Genomic DNA, 23,226 nt, shown 5'->3' with positions numbered 1-23,226 from the left:
ACTACTGTGAAGAAATCTAAGTCAGCAAGTCTCTCTGCAGTTTACCACCTCATATCAAAATACTCTGAATGACTTTCTTTACATATCAACGATTGATTTATGCAGAAATTTGGAAAAATCAGTGGAATCCCCCTTTAACTTTTGACCTCTATATGACCTCCTGTTAAAGGGCCCATATCCTACTTTTTTCTGTTATTTTATTTAAAATAGTTCTGTGTGTTTACACACCAAAAACAGTCAGAAATCATTTTACGTGATCATTTTATTTTCCTCCAACTTCAATTTATCTGTTTAGAAGTAAACAGGCCGTTTTTGTTACTGGGCTATTTTTTGTTACTGGGCCTTTAAGATTGATGTATGCAAATGAGCTCTGTTCTGAATGGCTGCCCTGTATTGTGCCTCATTCAAGAAAAACTTTTTATAAGTCCTTTTAAGTGTGTGTGGGCGGAGCTAAACTGCTGTAGGTTCATATGCAGATGTTTGTAGACACGCTGGCTTTTGTGACCTCACAAAAAGAAAAACGTGACACGTGTCTTTTAAAATCACACGTAACTCTTTAACAAATACAAGTCCAAATTCGCTTCTAGGATTATCATATTTCCTACGTGTTTTCTGAGAAGCCCCGCCCTCCTGCGCTACTTGTAGGGCGGCCTGCACAGAGAGGCTTCTACTGTACATAACTAGTGGAAGGCGTGGGACTACAATTAGCCAATCGTAAGGCAGGGACAACTAGGGGGTGGGGCAATATCAGCATGGGACAGTTCTAGCCAATCCCAGTGGGCGGGGCCTGATCGACTTCAGGCGTGAAAACGAGTCGCACCAGGCAGCACGCTAGTCAGGGTTTGCGGAATACGGGTGGGCGGGGTTTCGAGGAACATAGGTGTGCAGTAAAACTAATCGCCCCATTCTGTGGCCGCAAACGACTCTGGCGTGACGCCAGCTGCCAAAAAACGGGTGTAAAATGAAACGAACCGCAGTAGATTCGGCGTAAGAGGGCGGGGCTTGTCAGACTTCAGACCTGGGGGAAAAAAAATCGTACCCTTCTGGACGTGTCCATCCTAGCGTGGGAGGGCGGGGCCTGACGTAATACGGGTGTAAAAAGAAACGAGTCGCAGCGAACAGGGTGACAAGGGGGACGTGGTCTGACGGAATACAGGTGTGGAATAACACTAAAGCGAACGAATCTGGCGTAGCGTCACGTGACGCCCGCTGCCGAAACACGGGTGTGAAATGAAACGAATCGTATCGAGCAGGGCTTCTTGTGGGCGGGGTTTGCCTGAATGTGGGTGTGAAATATTACTAATCAATGACAGCGCAGGAGGACGGGGTCTGGCGGAATGCAGGTATGAAATAAAACGCGAGAGGGCGGGGCTTGACGGACAACGGGTGTGGGTAAAACAACTAATCGCCCCCCTGAAATACGTGCAGACGCAAGCGAGTCTGGCTCGTCACGTGACAGCCCCGTTTGTGCGTACGCGGCCGAGCGGGATGTGAAGATGGCGGACGGGCAGGAGGAGCTGGAGCGGGCCGAGGACAGCGGGACCGGGCTCGGGGACAGACACGGCGCCCTCATGGAGCTTTCAGTCCGGCTGCAGAGGCTGGAGGTTCCGCTGCGGGAGCGTGAGCGGCGCGCCGAGGAGTCCGCCGAGTACTGCAGGGCCTTCTGCACGGTGAGCTCCCCATCCCCCTCAGCGCTAACGCTGTTAGCCTCGGAGCTAACGCTGTAAACACGGAGCGGATTATAAATACGGCAGAATGTCCAGGCGGGATCTGTCAGCCCGGAGCAGGAGGAGAGGGTTAGGGCCGTAAACCGCGGCTGTGTGTCCCGCTTGAGTCGTTTCTCTCTGTGGATGGACATCATGGCGCGACCTTACGGCACAACGAACACAAACAAGCTGCCTCTGACTGACCGACTAACGCCACAGCGCAGCCGCGCATTTCTGAGCGAAAATGTCACCCTGAGCGCCTTAATTCGGTTCTTCAGCAGTAACACGGTCACCTTTACCTCAGGTTCGGGTTTGAGGGGGGCTGAGTCTCTCACACCTAGTGAACAAAGTGAATAAGCGCTGTGAGTAATAAGGAGCCCTGCTGTTAGAACTCCTGCTGCACACGCGTGGATGGGTTATTTAGCAAAGGGAGTGGTTCCGGTTAGAACCGTGAGCTCTGTAGTTAGAGAACCATTTGCATGGTTAGATGTGTTTGCATGGTCATATGGTTCTTCAGATTGATGGCGAATGTGTTGGTTCTGTATAACATTAGCATCAAAAAGGTTCTACTGTTGTCATGATGTCAAGCTTATAACAATAAAAGAACCTTTTTGGTGCTGCATAAGATCATTCATTCTAAAAGGTTCTATATAGAGCCTCATACAGCACATTCTCCATCGATCTAACGAACCATTTCACCATGCGAAGAGCCATTTAAGCATGGAACAGTCCAAAATGTGCTTGAATAGTTCTTCAGATTGATAGAGAATGTGTTGGTTCTGTGTAGCATCAAAAAGGGTTCTGCTGTTGTCACGATGTCAAACTTGTAACAATAAAAGAACCCTTTTGGTGCTACATAAAACCATTTTTTCTGAAAAGGTTCTATATAGAACCATATATGTCACATTCTCCATCAATCTAAAGAACCATTTCAGCATGAAATGGTTCTAAATTTGCTTAAATGGTTCTTCAGGATGATGGAGAATGTGTTCTGTATAGCACCCAAGACGATGTTGCTGTAGTTATGTCAAGCTTGCAACAATAAAAGAACCTTTGGTGCTATATAAAACCATTTTTGTAAAAAGGTTCTATGTAGAGCCTTGTACAACACATTCTCCATCAGTCTAAAGAACCATTTCATCATGCGAAGAAGCATTTAAGCATGAAATGGTTCTAAATGTGCTTGATTGATAGAGAATGTGTTGGTTCTATATAGCATCAAAAAGGGTTCTGCTGTTGTCATGATGTCAAGCTTACAACAGTAAAAGAACCCTTTTGGTGCTATATAGAACCAACACATTCTCCATCAATCTGAAGAATCTTCTTACTATGTAAACAACCGTTTAAGCATACAATGTTTCTATATAGAACTCCTGGTTCTTAATAGGACCATTAAAAAGTGTGCAGCTGGTGATGCCAACCTGCCAGCCTGTTAATGTGCCCACAGAGATCCTTCTGGCCCTGAAGGTGAATTTAACCAGCTGACCAGTTCAGTTTTATTTATTCAGAGCTTTTTAGATCAGACAACGTCGTCACGGATGTTCCTGTTCTGAAAAATGCAGGGAAAGAAACACTGAGCGGAACCGGACAGCTAATTCACAGTTTAATCTCAGGGTTTGAGTGTAAGTGTACTTAACCAGGGGTTCCTGAAGCTGGTTCAGTGCCACATCCCAGCAGGGAAACTTGTCGGGCACATCAACGTTAGAAGGCCGCACTGAAGTGAAATGAAGTGCTGTTAAAGTAAATGTAGTTCAGATACAGATGCAGGGAGGCAGTCAGGGTGCATATTGACTGGAAATATGGGATATCGTCCTATTAATGTAAAGTCTGAGCTTCCACCCATACGTAGAACCGAGAAAACATAACCTCCATTTTTCCTGTCTTTATTTTTCTACCTCATTTGAACACAGCAGCCATGATTTACATTGTGCGACAGTTTCATGATGAATGGACCAATAGAAATGCTCCAAAATCAGCTGTAATAAAATCACTTTACATTAACTTACATTAGAAGTGAAGAACGTTTTTGCCTTCTCCTGAAAAGGTGCCATTTTGGAGCTACGTGTTTTTATTTGCACAGTGACGATATTTATTTTTTTTGAACATTTCTAAGCAACTTCTACCCGTGTTAATATACTGATTTGTATTTTTCGATAGCATTGATAACCAGGACTGCAAATTGTCCCCATACATGAAAAACCAGGCTTAAAATTGCGAGATCTGTGGCGGCTTTGGATGAAAATTTCCATTATTAGGCCTTAAAGACTGTCAGATTTTTCTAAATAGGTGTCTTTGACTCTGAATGTCAATGTATCTAAACATGATATCAACAAATGGCTTTGTAAGTCTTATAATCTGAATTAAAGTCTCCTGAGATGTAATTTTAGTGATAATGGACTGATCTGAACGGCTGTAGCAGAGCAGGTATTTGTTTGTTTGTTTGTTTGTTTATTTATTTATTTGTTTGTTTACCTTATTCAACTCTGCAACCAACTATCAAACACTTAAAAAGTATGAATTGGGTCTATTAGAGCAGAATAGACACCAGGGGGCTACATATCTGACTGAAGATGGTTCTTCAAGGGTTCTTTAGTAAAGACAATGGTTCTATATAGAACTGCACACTCAAAGAACCATTTGCATGCTTATATCAGTCTTTGCATGGTGTAGTGGCTCTTCAGATTGATCTGGAACATGTATATGGTTCTAAATAGAACGTTTTTGAAAAGGGTCCTATATAGGACCAAATATGGTTCTTTTGTTGTTGCGATGTCAAGCTTGTAACAATGGAGGAACCCTTTTTGGTGCTATATTAAACTGTATACAACACATTCTCCATCAGTCTGAAGAACAAGTTAATCATGCAGAGAACCATTTAAGCATGCAAATGGTCCTTTGAGTGCTCATGGTTCTATATAGAACCATTGTTTTTTTCACAAAAGAACCTTGAAGGACCATCTCTTGAAGAATGTAAGGCTGGGTTTAGAATGAAATAGCTTGATGATACAGATTTAATTACTTCAGTACACTCCTAAAATGTTTTTCATGGGTTCTTTAATAAAGAAAATGGTTCTGTATAGGACCATGAACACTAAGAACCCCTTTCATGGTTAAAGGGTTCTTTGCATGGTGAAAGCGTTCTTCCATTGATGGAGAATGTGGTGAAGATGGTGCTTTAAAGAAAGCTTTTCAGAAAAGTTCTTCACAATCTTCACCACGTTCTCCATCAATGGGAAGAACCCTTTCACCATGCAAATGGCTCTTTGAGTGTTCATGATTCCACGTAGAACCGTTTTCTTTACTAAAGAACCCCTGAAAACATTGTTTTAAAGTGTGTACTACTGGCTATGACATTTTTATGTTGAAATCAGTTTGAAAGCTGCAGTTTTTAAAATTTTATCTTACGTTTGTCAACTACACTGTCTCAAGTTTTAAGTGGGGAAAATTTAACCTCATTAAATGTAACCCAAACTGCCTGTAGAAGCATTAGACCAATCAGAATCAACCAAAAACACGTGCACTGTGACATCAAACCACGAGTAACTGTCAGTCTGGCACACTGCGCCCAGCGGTAAAACCTCAAGCCAGCGATGGTGGATATGCAGCTGTTCATGAGCCAAAGAACAGATCTGCAGCTGAATCTACGGAAAATAATCACAATTTAAATTGTCTGTTTTTTAATTGGGCATATAAATAATGTAATAGACATGAACTGAACTGCAGCACAGATACCTGTAAACAGAACAGCAGTGCAGTCAGAAAGCAGAGGACCCAGTAAAGCTGGGCGATACGGCAAAAATATAACATCACAGGTTTGAGAGTCAGTTGGAACAAAATGCAACAAAGAAACAGCAGAGCTGCATTAAAAAACAGCTGAATTCACTTAATTGTCCACCAGAAAGAGGGAAATTTGCCTTTTGGTGCTCAAACACCTCAGATACAAACCATTCAAAACTCCCAACATAACACAATAACACTCAATTCAAAACTGAAACAACAATGCAGAACATAAAACGAGATCCAGTGATTTAACATATATATATATATATATATATATATATATATATATATATATATATATATATATATATATATATATATATATATATATATACACACACCGCATATATACTCTAAAAGATGGGATGAATCTGCCTTTATTCTGTATTCGCAACCCTACAGGATGGACTGGGCAGCACTTTTACTTGCTTGGCTTTCTGTCGAAAGAAACCTTCGACAAAGTTCTGCGATGTGATCGGATCGTCTGTAGGGCCAATCATTTCTCACAGCTTGATGTGTCAAACACTTTTCCATTACTCTTTTCTCGTTTCCGGTTTAGTAATATTCTAACTTTTCCACCTTGTTCTAGCATAAAACTCGAATTTCAGGTTTCTCCATTCAGAGTTTCTTTGCACATTTTAAAATTGGCTATGTGTAGATGTGTAGACAATCTAAATTCACCTGCAAGGTGTAATTTACGTATATTCAGTGCTTGTATCATATTCTTACGTTTTTTTCCAGCGGTCATTGTTCTGCATCTATAAGTCTTATTTATCCGTCTGTTCTACTTTACTAAATGTTTGGATTTTTTTGTATTGTATATCAAACCTTTTGAAATTTAACATTTAAGTAGCCGTGTATTGAATGTAATACTGCACAACAAGTTTCATGAAACTTCTGAGTTGAGACTCAGAAAGTTGAGACGTTTCAAATGAGTTGCGGGACACTTTACGTTTAATAGCTCAAGTGCAATTTAGGTTCATGTTGGTTTCAGGCAATTAACTTGCAGGAAAGTTTCACTGTGTGAAGCCAGTTTTATGCACCTACTGTACGCTGGTTGTTGTTACTCTTGTTTACTGGCTCTCTATAATTGCTCCTCTTTTAAGGTCCATGCAGTTGTGCAGTGTTATAGAGTGCTGGTTATACATATACATGGTTATTCATATACTCAGGAATGAGTATCAGACCAGAATTTACCGCAGTAATGAGTGCATTTTCGTATCGCCCAGCCCACGAACACAATGACGTCCCATCGTAAACATCCCCAGGTTTCTGCTGGCACAGTAACAGCGGTGATTTACACCCTGTACTATTTGCTGCTGCTGGTCTACTGACCTATATTTCCGTCACGCTGCATAAAACGGCAGATTTTCACTGAACTGTGTTACTCAGCTTCTGCTTTGATTGCACTTTTATTAGCGCTGAACTTACAGCTATACAGTTATTATAGTTTTTTAGGAAACGATTCTCTACGTTATTAAATCTAACTTTTCACCGCAATTCAGTTAATCATTATTATTAATAGGGCTAGATACTAACTACAAAGTACTGAATTACTGTGTCAATCAGTACTTTACAAATTTAAGTATAATGTTTTATATCTTATCAGATATCAAAATCTAGTTGGCTGATTGGCTGTCTAAGTTATATTCCGTACGGATGTTGTTATTATCAGTGCCTCTTGATGAGTGTATACAGTCGACAGTTATGTGATAAAATTCAAGTTGATGTCGACTGATCACTGATGTCATGAATAAAGCCACAGGAGAAGGGAATGCTTCACAAAAAGCAACTTTAAAAAATCAGTGATGAAGCCAAACTCCACAGGGCAGTAGAGCAAGATGTGCCCTTTCCCACAAGCTCTGGATTGCATTGCTAGCCTTCAAGGAACCAGAGATACAGGCCCCGGAATATGTATCCGACTTGGGCGCACCCTAGGCGGTCTTGCCGAGATGCTCGCCTGCGGCAGTGGTCTAAAGAGCCAGAGGAATTCAGAGCATCGTAACTCGGTGAAAATGAGAGTAACCAACTTCAGCCTTTACAGGATTACAGGCGTTACACTTAGAATGAAGCCAAACTCCACAGGTTGGTAGAGCCTGATACGCTCTTTTCAGCGAGCCCTGGATTGCATCGCTAGCCTTCAGGAGATTCAGACCCTGAAATCACCAGGCTCATCACCTGCTGCCTTCTGCGTGTCATAATCACATGATCAGTAACTAGTCAACAAAAGTCCACTATCAATGCACCAGTAGAACAAAGTGTTGTACAAGAATCAGCATTGACTTTAAGTGGTCTCCCAGGGTTTGCTCTAGGATTTTTTTTCAGCAACAGTGGGAGGCCAGACTTCCCTCAAACCACTGGGACCGGGTCAAGACCACCCCCCCAAATTATCATAATACTGATGTTTAGCTCGTTTTGCGCAGCCCTGACCTGGAGCTGCACTGTTGTTTTTGCTTAGTGCTGTCAGTCTGGTTAACAGCTGTATGTCTTGTTTTTGATTATTTATCCCAGCTACATGCCTGGTTTGACGTCCGTCAGCGCTGAAGCAGCGGCGCAGTGAGGTTGCGTGCTTTGATCTGATGGAGAACGGCATGTTTCCCAGCATTTTTGCTGTCAAATCGGATTTTTCTGACATTCCTCCGTTCTGGCTGTGTGATCCCGACCTACAAGGGGAGGTTATTGATTCTGAAAACCCGGCGTGTCACTTACAGTGTTGTTTTTCTCTGGAAGAGACATTCATGATGTTAAAGTCTTCTTTTCCTGCCTGCTTTTATACTTTTCATACTTTCTTTTTTCCTGCTGCCCAGTCCATCTTCTTTTTTTTTTCCTCTGGTTAGACCAGTCATGATCATGAAATTCAGGCTGACCGTTCATTGTCACATAAATAATTGTGATTAACGATTCAGTTGTCTTTTCTTTTTGTTGAACAGTTAAAGTAAAGCCTAAAGGGGCCAGATTAGTGGATTAGCCTTCTTGATTCCTCGCTGTTTACAGCAGGGATGTTGAACTCTGGTCCTTCTGGTTTTCCTGCTCTCACTGCAGCTAATTGTCAGGTTTAGTAGGCGTGTTAAGAGCACCATGCTGGACAGCAGCCCACCAAGACCACCCGTGGTCTACAGTTATGTGTAGTCAGTCCAGCTACGTCTGTTCTTGAGAATGAAAATGTAAACAAACAAAATGCATGCGAGCCAAAACATTAGAATTAGCTACATGGCTAAAAAATGAACAGTTCTAGTGCTCTAACCAAGTTGGAACAACTAAGGTCTCCATGACTGCATTTCTTATTTTGTTTTATTTACATTTGCTTCATTTTAACACCCCCAGATTCCCATTTTACTTGTTGTGGTACAAAATGATTTTAAAATCTAGTGACTATGGTAAATGATCAAAGTTGACTTAAATAATTGCAGTCATTTCAAATAATTGCGATTAGGTGGTTATGTATTAGTTGACAGGTCTAGCTGTTGCACTGGCGCAGTATTTCCTATTTTGGCCACTAAAAATACAGAGCTGTTGGCCTGATGAACCACTTGCTGTGGGGATTTTGGTTTTGTTGCTTTTTTTTTTTTCCCCCACTCAGCAAACCACCGCACCAGTTGAATTTCCACTTATTCACAAATATCTACCATTAATAACAAAACCAATATTTCCACCCTCCTGCGTGAGATCCACAGCCTGTTTGGTTGAGCCTGGAGCTGCATTAATTAAGATTTGTTAAAATTTGCCAACTGTAACATTCTCATTACCTTGATATCTTCCTTTAGAACTTCCTTCTAAAACGTTGACTGTTTCTTCTCAGCCTGCTGTGACAGCTTGGTGATTTAATTCTTTGCTATTTAAGATTTTTTTTAATTAGAATTGAAAGAAGTGTCGTTACTGAGTGAGGAGAACATAAACAGGCTAAAATATGCTGAGTGTGTTCTGCTGTGAGTCTCCTGTAAAACCTGAAATAATAATTTAAAAGTCAGAGGCGTCGAGTTTTTCACACCACGTCGTACGTCTTTACGTATCAACGTCACACACACTCTAAAACAAGATCCGGCTCGATGTTTCGGCCTCAAATGATCTCAGAATCAGCATCACACTGATGAAGATGTGATGATAATAGTAGATAATTCACTCTCATCCTCAGAAGATGCTCCTTCACCAAGTTTAGACTGAGTTCTCTTTTAATTCTCCTTCCAGCATCAGATTCATCACAAGTATGGTCTGTTTTCACTAGTGTAATATATAAATGGAGGGATCAGTACAAACCTGCTAGCTTTTACTGACTGCTGTCCCGACTCAGTGAAGAAGGCTAATCTGTCTCTATCTGTGTTTGTGTGTAGACGCTGCTGGAGTACGTGGGACAGTGGAGGTGTGATGATGACCCTGCGCCTGTTCTGGAGGGATACACTGTGGCCCTCCTGAGTTTCGCCCGAGCGTCCACTCACCTCTCTCCGCAGTGCGAGAACGTCCCCGACCTGCTCGAAAAACTCTCGCTGTAAGAAGAAATTTATTGTTCTTTTATTTACATTTTGCTTGCGGTTTGCCAGAGAAGTTGCAGTTCATAGTTAATGTGAGGTGGACGACGGATGTTGCGATACTGTAGTGATACATGATGCCATGTACCGCAACATACGGGTCAGTGACAATTGTTTTTGAAAATCTTATTAAAAGGAAATGTGAATCTTTCTATGTGCATATATATTTGCATTTGTATTTGTGAGCATTTTCTATCTTGAAAATAATGAGTTATCAAATCTTTTAATTGCCTGTTTCACTTATTAAACTGTGTTGGTTTGGTTGCTCCTGACTGACTGACTGTGCCGCCTGACTTTTCAGACTAATTTCAAATTAAACGGGCATCTACTTAGACAACCGTAGAAACCATTGTTCTTCGACTTGAGTTTATACTTCCAATTTTTTAAAATAAATAAGCATTATTATAATAATTCCACAGACCACCTGACATGATAAACAGAACCGTTTTAACCACGACGTAAAACATCACATTTTTACTAAATCTGTGACCTTGGCATTGCACCATGAAGGTCACTTGGGATCTTCTTTATGATGCAGTTTCTTTTTTTTTGTAAAAGCATGTCAAAATAAAAGTCCCTTGATTTTAGTTCTGCTGTCTGACATTTAAGGTAGGAAGAACTTGAGTACTTCTAAAGTTTTCTTATTTTGAAACATGGTTTTTATTTTAAAGTTTTTGAACACAAAATCATAAACTATTTTCTTTATAATTTTATAACTTATTTACTTTTTTTTTGATAGCTTACTTAACACGTATAGTTGGACAGGTGCACCACCTGACAATCTTAGATTTTTGGAGGCAAAAAGAAACTAAAATTAATTTTATATGGATGCACTGAATATGGTTTCACATAAGAGGTATTGTTGAATAATTTGATATATGTTGTGTATTTATTAAATTATATTTTGGGGAGAATAATGGACTTGGTCAAAAAAATGCCCATCATGTCAATGACCCATATATCAATTCATTCTAGGGTTACAGCTAATGAATATTTTTAAAATCATTATCCTTTCGACTGATTGGATTAACTGATTAGTGTCGACGTGCTGACGTTTTTCCGTCATCAACATAGTTCATACATTCAATCATTCTTTTCCCTGAAGGATTGTTGGTTGTGATTGTTGTTTAGTGTTTGTGAATTCCTGCTTTGCTTTGCAGGAGTTGCGTGGAGCTGCTGCTTTCCATATCTAACACTTTTCCAGAAGCATTATGGGAGCAGTTTCAATCCTCTGTGGAGGTACTGTGCGAACACCGTTTATTTTGTGTTTATTTTTTTGCCTGGTAAAATCCTACAAGGTTAACTTTGTATTTCCTGTCCTGGTTATTTGTGAATTTGAAATATTGTTGTCTGTGCAGATGGCCCATTCGCTCCTGCAGCAGAACGGCATCCCTCAGCTCAGACTGCTGTTTGCAGTCACTCGAGAAAGAGGCCTGTGGGCCAACAGCACACTACAGAGCATTCTCAACAACGAGACGCCTCAAGAAGAAAAGAGTACGTGTTTCCTCTCATCTTTTCCTGTACAGGGACCGTGAGGAATGGGAATCATGTTACGGTGTGGTTACGATACAGTTGCTTTTTATATATAAGGGTGTAACGGTACAGGTATTCGGCCCCGGACCATGGTGGTGTAGACGTTATGGTTTGGTGCGTGCAGTCGTGGAGAATACGTGGTAGGCTGTGAAAGAAGATTGATGAACATGATGTAGAACCAAATTTCACAAGCGCAATATCCGCTCGGAAACCTTGAAGTTGTCAGCTGTTAGCAACGTGCTATGCTAAGCTTAGCTCAAGCCGATTGGCCTCTAATGGAGTCAGTCACTCTATGATGCACAGGAGCTTGAAACCCCGCCTTCTTCTTTCTGCATGGGAAAATTGCGAGTTTGTACTTTTATAACATAAGAGACACTTTTCAGTTTTGTAGCCGATTGTGACCTTTTTTTTTTTCCGTGGCGTGAACCATACCGTGACTTCTGTGCACCTTTACACCCCTAACATATATCTTCTTTAATGTTTGGTATTGTTTATTGTTGAGTGCTTTTGTCTGCAAGCTGGGCCTCCAGAAGACCTTTCTCTGTTTTATCTAATTAAAATTAGTTAGCTAATCATGCCAACATTAATGCCTGATGAAAACAATGGTCTAATGACACTTTGTGGATATCTTGCGGAGTCAGAAAAAAGGATTTCAGTCTCTCATTAGCAGGGTTAAGAGTTCAAATTTAAACTTGTTCAGACCTGTTTGTGCTTTTTTTTTCTGAGGGCTAAAGAGTGAGTTGTGTGTCCTCTTGCGCCACCTGATCATCCTCGCTGTCAGTCACTTCTGATTGAGCTCAGTATCATATCAGATTGTGAAAGTTTGTCAGAAGGGGATTAAAATTGAGCACACGATCATGTAGCATGGGCCCGACTCGAGGAAATGTAGGGAATAGCTAATGTTGTTGTATTCTCCTGGCTGCCGTAAACGAGTATAAACAAACATACATACAAAGCGATTAACTTGATTTTACTCAACACACAACTAGATTAGACCACTTTTCCACGACAAGGAGTGTCTGCATATAAAGTTTGTTACCACCACAGGAACAAGTTTAAACTCTGGCAAGTTGCTGTAAGAATGGTTTATGCTGATTAATTCTAGTCTTGGACTAAAGAACACTGCCTGGAGCTATACTTCAATTATACGTTCAGCTATACTTTGCTGTAAAACCTGTTCCTTTACTGCATATATTCTCTCTGTTCTCTTTTAGTCTACGAGTTCTTCACCCGTGAGGGCCCTGAGCTGCTGCACATGCGAGTGAAGTACCTCATTAAAGAGAACTTCATGGACAGGGCTGCGCTGCTGGCTAAAGCCTGCGCCGATTTTCCCGAGTTTGACCGAAGGAGGGTCCAGTTCAAGCAGATTTATCTTGTTTGCCTGTGCACTGTTGCCCCACAGCAAACGTTGATGGAAGAGGTGAGCAGTGTCTTCAGAACATGTACTTTGTATATTTGCAAGTACTGTTTGTTGGGTGGGTGTTAGCACGAGGCATGGAATGGCTTCTGGTTTTGTTGATATACCCTGGTATGAAACCTAGTGCTGGGCCATATGACATTTATATATCATAATAAATTATGTCACAGTACAGTATGCTTTTCTGAACATATCGTGGATATCAGTGCTTGTCGAACACAGACCAACTGTACTCATTATAAAGACAACAAAATTAGTCCAGTTTAACTGGATGCCAGATATTGAATAAAACTCATTGTGTTCACAGTTTTTGATAGTATGTTGTTTTTTTTTTTGTTTTTTTTAATTATTATTTTTTTTATTAATTTTATTTTATTTAAAGAGCACTACTGGTTATTTTTTCTCTGTTTCAGTTGATCAGATGGCTGAAAAAATAAATCTTGTGAAAAGTTCTTGAAGTATCACCATTATTATACACATTATTTTCATGTTGCATCTGTTTAGATAAAATAATCTTTTGTTTTGTCATAAACTTAAACAAAAGGCATTGGCTAGCTTGCCAAATTCGAAATGGGCAACATTGAGATGGTTGTATGTTATGAACAGATTGCTTTCAGCTCAGTATAGGACAGTTATTGCTTCTAAACCTGTATCGCAATATAAAACCTCAGTGAGGGTTTCAGGTTTTGATAATTGTGATATGTTTGCTTTTTTTAAAAAGTTATTTAAAAGTAAATAATCTGCTTTCAAAATTTCTCTGCAATGCACATGCCAGGGCAATACAGGAGCACTATGCAATGTTTTTTTTGGTAACTTATATCGTAGCAGAGGAGAAAACCAACCAGACCAAACAGTGAGCAATTTGATCACCAATTTCACGATAAGAAATGCCATTCCATCCCCAAATTGGTTTGTAGGAAAGGGCACACCCTTGCTGTAAATATTACAAACTTCACTGTAAATTCTCTGCAGTTTAACATTTACAAAAATGAATGTCAAAATAAGTGGTACCCATTTATTCCTCCTCCCTTGTAGCTGTCAAAGGTGGACTGTCGGGATGCTCTGGAGATGATTTGTAACCTAGAGGCGGAAGGAGATGAGAAAGGAGCGTTCACACTGTGCTCAGGCTTTCTGAGCCGACAGCTCCTCCAGGAGGATACCTACTGTGCTTGGTGAGTCACCTGACTTGTGTGAATAGTAGGCTTTGTCTTGTGTACAAAATCAGGGAGAACAAACACAATCGTGGATGTTCAGTGAACTCCTACAGATTTAAAAGAAGACTGCAGTTGAATTAGTGGTGATGAGTGGTGGTGGTGATTAATAGCTGTTGTCGATAATAATCTTTGATTATTATAATGATTATTCACGCACTTTCCCTCTCTCTCTTTCAGGGAACTAACCCTTTTCTGGAGCAAACTTCTGAAACGATTAGAGCCTTCGGAGCAAGGGTTTCTAGAGAGATGCCGGCAGATGTCTCGCCTGGCCAAAACGGTGTTCCACCTTCTGTTTTTCATAAGAGTTATCCAGTCAGAGGTGAGTGTCCCCTCTCAGCAAGTGTTTTTGCTTTTGATTAGCCTTTGCTGGGATAGAGAAACATTTGAATTGTGTAAAAACTTCGCTTTCTTTTCTAATCTGCAGTCGGACAAGACTGGATTGCCAACCTGCATTGAGATGTGTATACGTGCTCTCCGAATGGAGTCCTGTGAGGGGGCTAACAAGGCTACCATCTGCAAAACCATCTCGTGCCTGTTGCCCGCTGACCTGGAAGTAAAACGAGCTTGCCAGCTGACTGAGTTTCTTCTAGAACCGACAGTCGACTCATACTACGCTGTGGAGACGCTTTACAACGAGCCAGATCAGAAGCTTGAGGAGGAGAGCCTTCCAATACCGAACTCTCTACGTTGCGAACTCCTTCTAGTTTTTAAAACCCAATGGCCATTTGACCCTGAGTTCTGGGACTGGAAGACACTAAAGCGCCATTGCTTAGGTTTAATGGGCGAGGAGGCATCTATTGTGTCGTCCATTGATGAGCTAAATGATGATCATCCTGAAGAACAGGATGATTTGGGCTTGCCTCCGGAGTTCAAAGACGTTTCCGAATACTTTCTGGATGCTACAAATGAACTTAAGGAAATAGCAGACCAGAGACAGAAAAATAGAGAAATGAAAAAGTTGAGGGAGAAAGGGTTTGTGTCAGCTAGGTTTAGAAATTGGCAAGCTTACATGCAATATTGTGTTTTGTGTGATAAGGAATTTCTTGGTCACAGGATAGTGCGTCATGCTCAGACTCACTTCAAAGATGGATACTACAGCTGTCCAATCTGTGTAGAGACTTTTGAAACAAGAGAGACTTTGGACCCTCATGTGGCATCACATGTAAAAATGTCTTGCAAAGAGCGCCTAGCTGCAATGAAAACCACTAAGAAATTAGCTAGCGAAAAAGCTGCTGCTCCTGCTATTTCTACGTTGAAAGCCAAAACAGGAGAAAATCAGGCGCGAAAGACCAAGGCAAAAAACAACTGCAATGGAGACTTTGACAGCCTGTATAATGGAGATGCAGTGGGCCCACAGACTGCAGTTGCTGGCATCAAAGCGGATGGAAAAGAGGGTAACATTTGCCCTGTTCCACACTGCAGGAAGGGATTTAAGTACTTCCGCAATCTTATCGCCCATGTGAAAGATCACGGCGAAGTCGAAGAGGCAAAACGCTTCCTTGAAATGCAGAACTCAAAGATAGTTTGTCAGTATTGCCGTCGACAGTTTGTTAATGTCAGTCACCTCAATGACCATCTTCAGGTCCATTGTGGAACTAAGCCTTATATTTGCATTCAGTTGAATTGCAAAGCTAGCTTTGACTCCAATGCTGAGCTTCTCATGCACAGAAAAGAGCATCCAGTCTTCAAGGCAAAGTGCATGTTTCCAGGCTGTGGAAAGATTTTCAGTGAGGCTTATAAACTCTATGACCACGAGGCACAACATTATAAAACGTTCACTTGCAAAGTGCCTGGGTGTGGTAAAGTATTTCATGCTCAGTCTCAGTTAGATTTGCACGAGGAGAGCCATAACGCTAAGAAAGTAGAGGCAGAAAACCCTGAGAGCCAAAGTGCTCATCCTGTAGAGCCTCTTCCAGAACAGTCCAGTCAGCCCATCAAGGAAGCTGTTCAGCAGGACATCCTTCCAGGGCCACCGTTACACTCCAGCTGCCCATTGAGCCCTTCAAATCACCCACTTAGCCTAGTGAAAGTGAAGCACTCTATTGAAAGCATGCTTAGTTCTGCTAGTCCAGGATCCACACAGGCATTTGATCCTGGAACGCATAAAGCTGAACCACCTGATCCAGATCTTATTCAACAGCAGATATCACACATGGATAACCAGGTGATCCAGCCTCCTGTGAACCCCATGCCTCCCTTGAATGAACCCAGACCAGAGGATTCCCTCTTGGATGTGCTGATGAATGACCCAATCCTTGCTGCACCATGCCCAGTTCCTCCAACATCCACTTACCAAAACATTCTAGAGGACTATCAGCCAGCTCCCTCGAGGGATGTGTTGCAAGGACAAATGCAGGGTACTGTATCACAAAGTCATAACCTGCCTTTGTATAACAATAGCCATTCTGAATATGGACAGTATAGTCCTAATCCCATAGCCCAGGTTCAAGCACAGTATCAGGCCCCATATGGAAATAACATGACCTCGTTAACACAGCCTGTCCATAATAATACCACAGTAATGCCAGTGTCTCAGAGGCTTCCCCCGCAAGTGACTCCCTTTCCCACCAACATGCAGGTCTCTGAGAGCAGACCAGCTCAGCCACTGCACACAAACAGCCTTGGACCAGCAGCAGAGGAGAAAGAAAAATTCAAATGTGCATATGAAAATTGTTCTCGGGAATATTGCTCCTATAGAAGTCTAACCAAGCACATGAAAGCTACTCATCCTGAGTTTTATACCCAGTGGAAACTAGCGAGAAAGAACAGTAAGATGCATCAGACTGCAAGCACAGCTGTGTCCATGAATGGAAACCCAAATTCAGTTGCATCCTTACAAAACCAGCGGGGTCAAAGAATTCCTGCTCCTACAACACAAATGCAGAATGCTGCTGGCCGGTCTGCCTACCCAGCAAGCTGCGCAAGCTCCAGTTATCCCTCAGTCTCTTCACACTTACCAGCTCCCACTGGCCAGCCATTCCCCAACCAAATGGAGAGTATATTAGATCCCATTGTGCTGTCACAGTTGGGAAGCACTTCGAATCAATCCCATATAGCACTTGACCCTTCATGGAATTCTCTCTCAGTGAACAGTTCGCTTCAGCAGCGAGCCTGCCAGTCACAAGCAGTGACTTCAAACGTTGATGTCCTTTCAAGCAATCACTTCTCCTCGCTGATGAATACAGTTTCACAAGGCCAAGGGACAGATGTCCAGCATCAAGGAATGGTCTATCCTTCTTTGCAGCCTCAAAGTAATTCTCCATGTAATTTCATCTCTTCCCAAACAGACGGTACCCAAAAGATAAACAGTCCAACTGTAACTGGCCACACCATCAATTCCTCTGCATCTTCGTACACCCAGCAGCCCAAGAGCAATTCTGTACCTTTTTCAAAACATACTGAATGTGTGGTAAAACTGGAAAGGAACCCAAGTTTGGGTTTACCAGTTCCAAATAGTTCCCAACAAAACACCTCTTCAACTGTGGAGAATTTTCAAGATGATGGTGGCAGTTCCACAAGTGACAGTGATATAAAAAGAGCTAAAAGAAGCAGAAGAACAAAGTGGCCTGCCATCATTCGAGATGGGAAGTTCATTTGCTGTAGGTGCTTTAGAGAGTTCCAGAGTCCTAAATCACTTGGAGGGCATTTATCTAAACGTGCTCATTGCAAAGCCTTTGATGAAGCAGACCTAACTGCAGACCTCCCCGCATCGTTTCTTGAACTTCTAAACTCCCCTGTGAATGCTCCCCAGCCCACTTCTTCTGTACATGAAAATTCCAACCAACCACTGCATATAGTGAATAAAGGTCCACTTGACCCAAAACTATTCCCCAATGTCACTTTTCTACATGGCAAGGATTCTCCATACACTAGCAATACTAAACCAAACACTGAGATCATCAAACAAAAGTCAGCAAATCTTTGTGAGTCTGTTGGAGGTGAGCAGCAGACATTTACCAGTACGTCAGCCTCTTACCCTCAAGATGGTCAAAGCAGTGTGATTCAGCACACTGGCAATATCAAAGAAAATAATCAGCATCAAATCAGTTACACACAACCCTGCAGTTCCTTGTATACAGACAGTGATCTCTCAGATCCACTTCTGTCTCGTTTGCTAGGTGAAGACAACTCTTCTGCCTCCGTTAACAGGGTTCCCACTGACCATATTGACAAAATTCTTCAAACCGAAACATTAAACAAGATAAAGGAGATCAAAGACAAGTCCACCATTGTAAATTCGAGTGGATTATCAAATGATGGGCTTCTGGCTGCCATGGCTAGTCTTGCGCAGAATCTCGTATCTGAAAAGAGTGTCAAGGAAAAGCTCCGTGAGCAGATATTAGCTGGAGACTTCCACAAGAAAAATAGTTTGTGTCAAGGTGATGCGAATTTGCAGAACTCTCTTCCATCGAGTCCTACAAGGGGTGTTCCTCAGCAAGCATCCCTTGTAATCCAAAGGATTCCTCAGAGTGATCATCATTTTGGAAATGACGCTAAACTTTCCTCAGAACATGCTTTCAAGGCTGCCAGTGTTGCACTTAATGATGGCTCTGCACAGATCTCTGTGGCATCTGTTTCTACTGGCAGTGACATAAATGATGAATCCACTAATTTGCCTGTGCTGCAGGAAGATGAAGTGACAGAAATTCAGAGAGCGCTTGAAAGACTAGATCTGGATAGAGAAGTGAGTGAACATGACCAGGCTACTGTTGATCCTTCGAAGAATGATGGGTTGGCTAAAACGTCAAACGTTATGAATTCCACTGTGGAGATGCCTGGCTTTTCCTGTGACAGTGATAGTTGTGGTTACAGAGCCATGACGAAGGATGCCCTGTTCAAACATCTCATAAAACTGCATAACTACACAGACGATATGCTCAATCGATACAGGAAGGACCAGGTTAAGTTGGCCCCATTTACTTGTCAAGTATGTTCCAAGAATTTTACACGAAACTCAAACCTCAAAGTCCATTATCAGACTGTTCACAATTATACACATGAGCAGATTGCAAAGCTCAGAATTAAACATCAGTACAACCGGAGATCTGTGGACTGTGATGGAAGTCCTTGTCCCACTCCAAATATCTCTGATTTGCGAAATCAAAGTGACAGTCCAGTACAAAAGACAATCTGTGATGGTGGGCAACAGCAGCACATTGATGTTGCTGGTCTGAAAGGTCTTGTGGCCACTGATGCAAGAATGAAATCAGAATGCAGTGTTCAGCCCTTTGCGCAGCAACCTCATGTTGGTCCTTTGGACACAAGTCACCAAGGGACTGTGCAGACAGCCCTTGCAACACCCTCCGAAAGTCAAGCGGCCAATCATCAATCAGTGATTAGATCTGGTCCTTCGTTGGTAGCCCCCTCAAGCGTGGCGCAACAGTTAAATGGACACTTGGCATCAAGACCCTTTGCACCCAGTCAACACATCCCTGGAATGCCACCTGGAGGATTATTACCTGGAGGATTATTGCCTACAAGTGCACCCCTCGTCCCTCTGACTCCAGCTGTTAGTGCCTCGACAAGCAATCTGTCCCTAGACAAGAAGCCAAAACTGGGCAGACCTAAATTGCCCAAACCACGAGAAGTATCCAAAAAGCCTAAGAAAACAGACACAGATGATGTTTTTAGCCCCTACAGGCCATATCGTTGTGTCCATCAAGGTTGCGTGGCTGCCTTCACAATCCAGCAAAATTTGATTCTCCATTATAAAGCCATACACCAATCTGACCTCCCCAAATTTGAAGACAATAATAACGAGGGACCAGAAGAGGAAGAAGAACACGAAGACGCGGACGAGCATGATATACCTGATAACGATGTCACTGAGGCGAAAGAATTTCGGTGCCAAGTCAAAGACTGCTCTCGGATATTCCTGGTAGTCACGGACTTGTTGCAACATTATCTTCAGCTTCACAGGCTAAGCCTCGACAAAGCAGGTGCTATGATGTCTGGCTTGAATTTGGGCAAGTTCCAGTGTGACCAGCCAAATTGTGCTGCTACCTTTACAGCGTTCTGGAAGTATGTTAGCCACATTGACAAAGAACATAAGCCTGTAAAGGTATCCAAAGCAGATCCTGTAGAGGGAATGTACCGGTGTGAAGTAGAAGGCTGCGAATGCTATTACTCAACGCGGTCAAATCTGCTGCGGCACACCATGAAGAAACACCAGGATGTTTACAAACTCCAACTCATGAAGTCTAAAGGCGTCAAACTTGGCCGTCCTCGGAAGAACCCTTATGCTTGCCTTGAGAAGGAAAATAGAGAAATTAATAAGAAACCTGAGAAGAAGGCAGGCGAGAAGAAGAGACGGGCAGAAAGGAACAACCACTGGACGAAATACGGAAAGCCCATTTTGAAAACCAAGGAGGAGGCCTCTGCCATATGCACCAAGAGGTTTCCATTGCAATACCCTTGCATGATCAAAGGCTGCGAGACTGTGGCCAGCTCTGAACGACACATAATAAAGCATTACGTCCAGCACGGTCTGCCAAAACAGTACTTGGAGGAGCAGAGGAGCAACTATATACACTGCAAGAAGTTGCCACGGTCAAGGTACAAGCGCATCACGTCAAGGAGCGACGATACTGATAAGTCAGACGAAAGCTCCGTGGAGATGTCTGAGAATGAGAGGGCTGCAGACACTGCGCCAAGCGAGTCTGAATTTTCGAAGCCAGCATCCGAAAAGGAGACCACCGAGGATGCCAAACCGTCCACCGACACGAGCTCAGATATCTCTGTGGTGGTCAAGCGGAGAAGAGGCCGCCCACGCAAGGCGGCCTGTAATAGGAACAAACTTTTAACTCACAAAAGAGTGACGAGGCTAAGAACCGCACACAGTTACACTGTCAACTACGCAGATGTAAACTCGGACTCCACCTCGTCCAGCATCACGCTGCCGCAAGAGGAGGTACCCGAGCAAAAGTCAACGTTGAGCTCTTTCAAGCCGATGGGCTTTGAGGTGTCCTTCCTTCAGTTCCTGGAGCAGTCCAGCCAGTCCGCAGAAAAGAGGAAAGCTACGGTAGTGTTGGACGCTATTCCACGCAAGAAAACTACAACCGTGAAACTAAAGACTGCCTCTGTTGTGTGCAGTAGGTCCGATGTACTGAAACTTGTAGAATTTAAGAACCCTCAGAAGCTAACCTCCCTTAAAAACGTGACCTTTGAGGTGCACCGAGGTTTTTCAAACGTATTTGAACTCTTGCTGAAACAGCTTCATGAAATGCGCCCAGCCGTGGTGATTCAAAAAGAGGGTTTGTCTGACAGCATCTAACGTTAAGGGGTGGTACTCAGGGCATGATGTCCGACATTTCTGGTGGATTTAAACTGGCGTGGTCTCTGTGTTCGGACAGTAAACGTGCTGATTGAGTTGTTTGTTGGAATGTTTTTGTACGTTGAACAGTACATACCCTTGACGTTAATCGGCACCTGCTAATCACTCAACGGGACTGTGTGTATTAAAGTCATTTTGTAGTTGAAAACTAAAAGCGCAGATAATTATATACCTCTAAAGCATGCCCTTATGAAGCTATCCAACACAGTTTGTTGCCTTTGGAAATTAAACTTTTAAAGGAATAACAGAAGATTTTACTTTTTGGATATTCCACAGGATGTGATTTACTTTCGAAGTAAAATAGCCCCTCTTCCAGATGGATTGAAACTTCTGTAGTGCAGTGTGTAGATGATTAACTGTTTTGGTCTCGTTTATCTTGCATTGTAAATTTGAAAATTGTCTAAAATGTTGTGTCTGTGTGCACATAACGGTTCTCTGGATAATTACTGCCACCAGCAGTCTGTACCTTAAACAACTGAGACCAATTTATTACAGCTTGCATTTTGTACCACTGCGTTGTTGTCCTTATTTCCCTGATAGACAAGGTCTTTTATCCTTGTTGATATGAACTGTTTATCGACACTCACACGTTTTTCTGATTGATTATTCTTTTACATGATGCACCGACAGCTGTTCTTTTAGGCTTTTCCAAAAACTCAGTTTTGGATTTGGCTTGAAAGAAGGCTCTCATGTATGAAGCACCTTTATAATTCACACCAGGTTTTTATTTGTTTGGTTAATTGGGAGATAATGTAAATGGGGGTTTAATTGTATGTATTTTAGTTTGGTCACATGGTGATGCACTGGATATATTGCATTTATTATAAAAGATTCAAAGGTGAAATGTCTGCGTGCTAGTTTTTGTAAAAAACACACACAGCAAGAGAGAGGAAGCCACATGTTCAATGCTTGATACTACATGCAGAAATATTCTGCACTGAAATATTAATAAATAACTCATACTGCTGTTACATTTGTAGAGTAAAACAGTAGTTTTGCACTTTCTTTACCCACAAATGTAGTCAAGCCAAGACATGTTTGGTGGCTGAAGTCTTTAGCTGTAGCACTGGAGCTACAAGGCTAATAAAGCTAAGTAATGCACATGATTAGCCTTGTTAGCGTGGTGCTAACTGCATGCCTAAATCATCACCAACATCAAAATGTGGCTTTGTTAAAGCCCAATTGGTTTCTGACAATGTATGACACAATATTATCTATAAACATCGACTTAAGTATGCTACACACTTAAAGAGTTCTTTAAAAAGGGTTCTTTAGTAAAGAAAATGGTTCTATGTAGAAACACATTCAGAAATCGTTTGTATGATTAAAGGGTTCTTTGCTTTGTGAAAGGGCTCTACAGCTTGATGGAGAATGGGCTGTGTAAATAGTTCTATATCACACAAAAAAGGTTTCTTCTGTTGTTACAAGCTTGGCGTTGCAACAATAAAAGAACCCTTTAAAAAAGGTTCTGCAAAGGACCATCTGCAGCACATTCTGCAGCAATCTGACAAACCATTTTAGTCATGCAAAGAGTTCTTTGAGTGTTAAGGATTCTATGTAAAACCACTTTCTTTACTGAGGAACCCTCAAAGAACTATCTTTTAGGAGTGTAGCACTAGCAGTGGCCTGAATGTTGTTCCTATTTTTTAAGCATTTTTGAGGTAACTCAACACATGGACTGAGGCGAGTGTGATGATTCGGCACTATTTAGCGTCATGCT

The 23,226-nt window shown here is 42.0% G+C and overlaps 1 protein-coding gene across 1 annotated transcript; it reads left to right on the top strand.

Moving 5' to 3' along the window:
* Nucleotides 1-1,495: 1,495 nt before the first annotated feature.
* znf292b (zinc finger protein 292b) lies at nucleotides 1,496-22,350 on the top strand. Its single transcript, XM_036582511.1, has 8 exons — nucleotides 1,496-1,670; nucleotides 9,815-9,969; nucleotides 11,170-11,248; nucleotides 11,368-11,503; nucleotides 12,757-12,962; nucleotides 13,995-14,131; nucleotides 14,351-14,492; nucleotides 14,598-22,350. Exons 1-8 carry the CDS (start codon nucleotides 1,497-1,499, stop codon nucleotides 21,444-21,446), a joined length of 7,878 nt encoding a protein of 2,625 aa, XP_036438404.1. The 5' UTR covers nucleotide 1,496; the 3' UTR covers nucleotides 21,447-22,350.
* Nucleotides 22,351-23,226: the final 876 nt, after the last annotated feature.

Source organism: Colossoma macropomum, unplaced genomic scaffold, assembly GCF_904425465.1.
Source record: "Colossoma macropomum unplaced genomic scaffold, Colossoma_macropomum, whole genome shotgun sequence".
NCBI lineage: Eukaryota > Metazoa > Chordata > Actinopteri > Characiformes > Serrasalmidae > Colossoma > Colossoma macropomum.
Note: the sequence above shows the minus strand (reverse complement) of the source record. Positions and strands in the feature narration are given on the sequence as shown.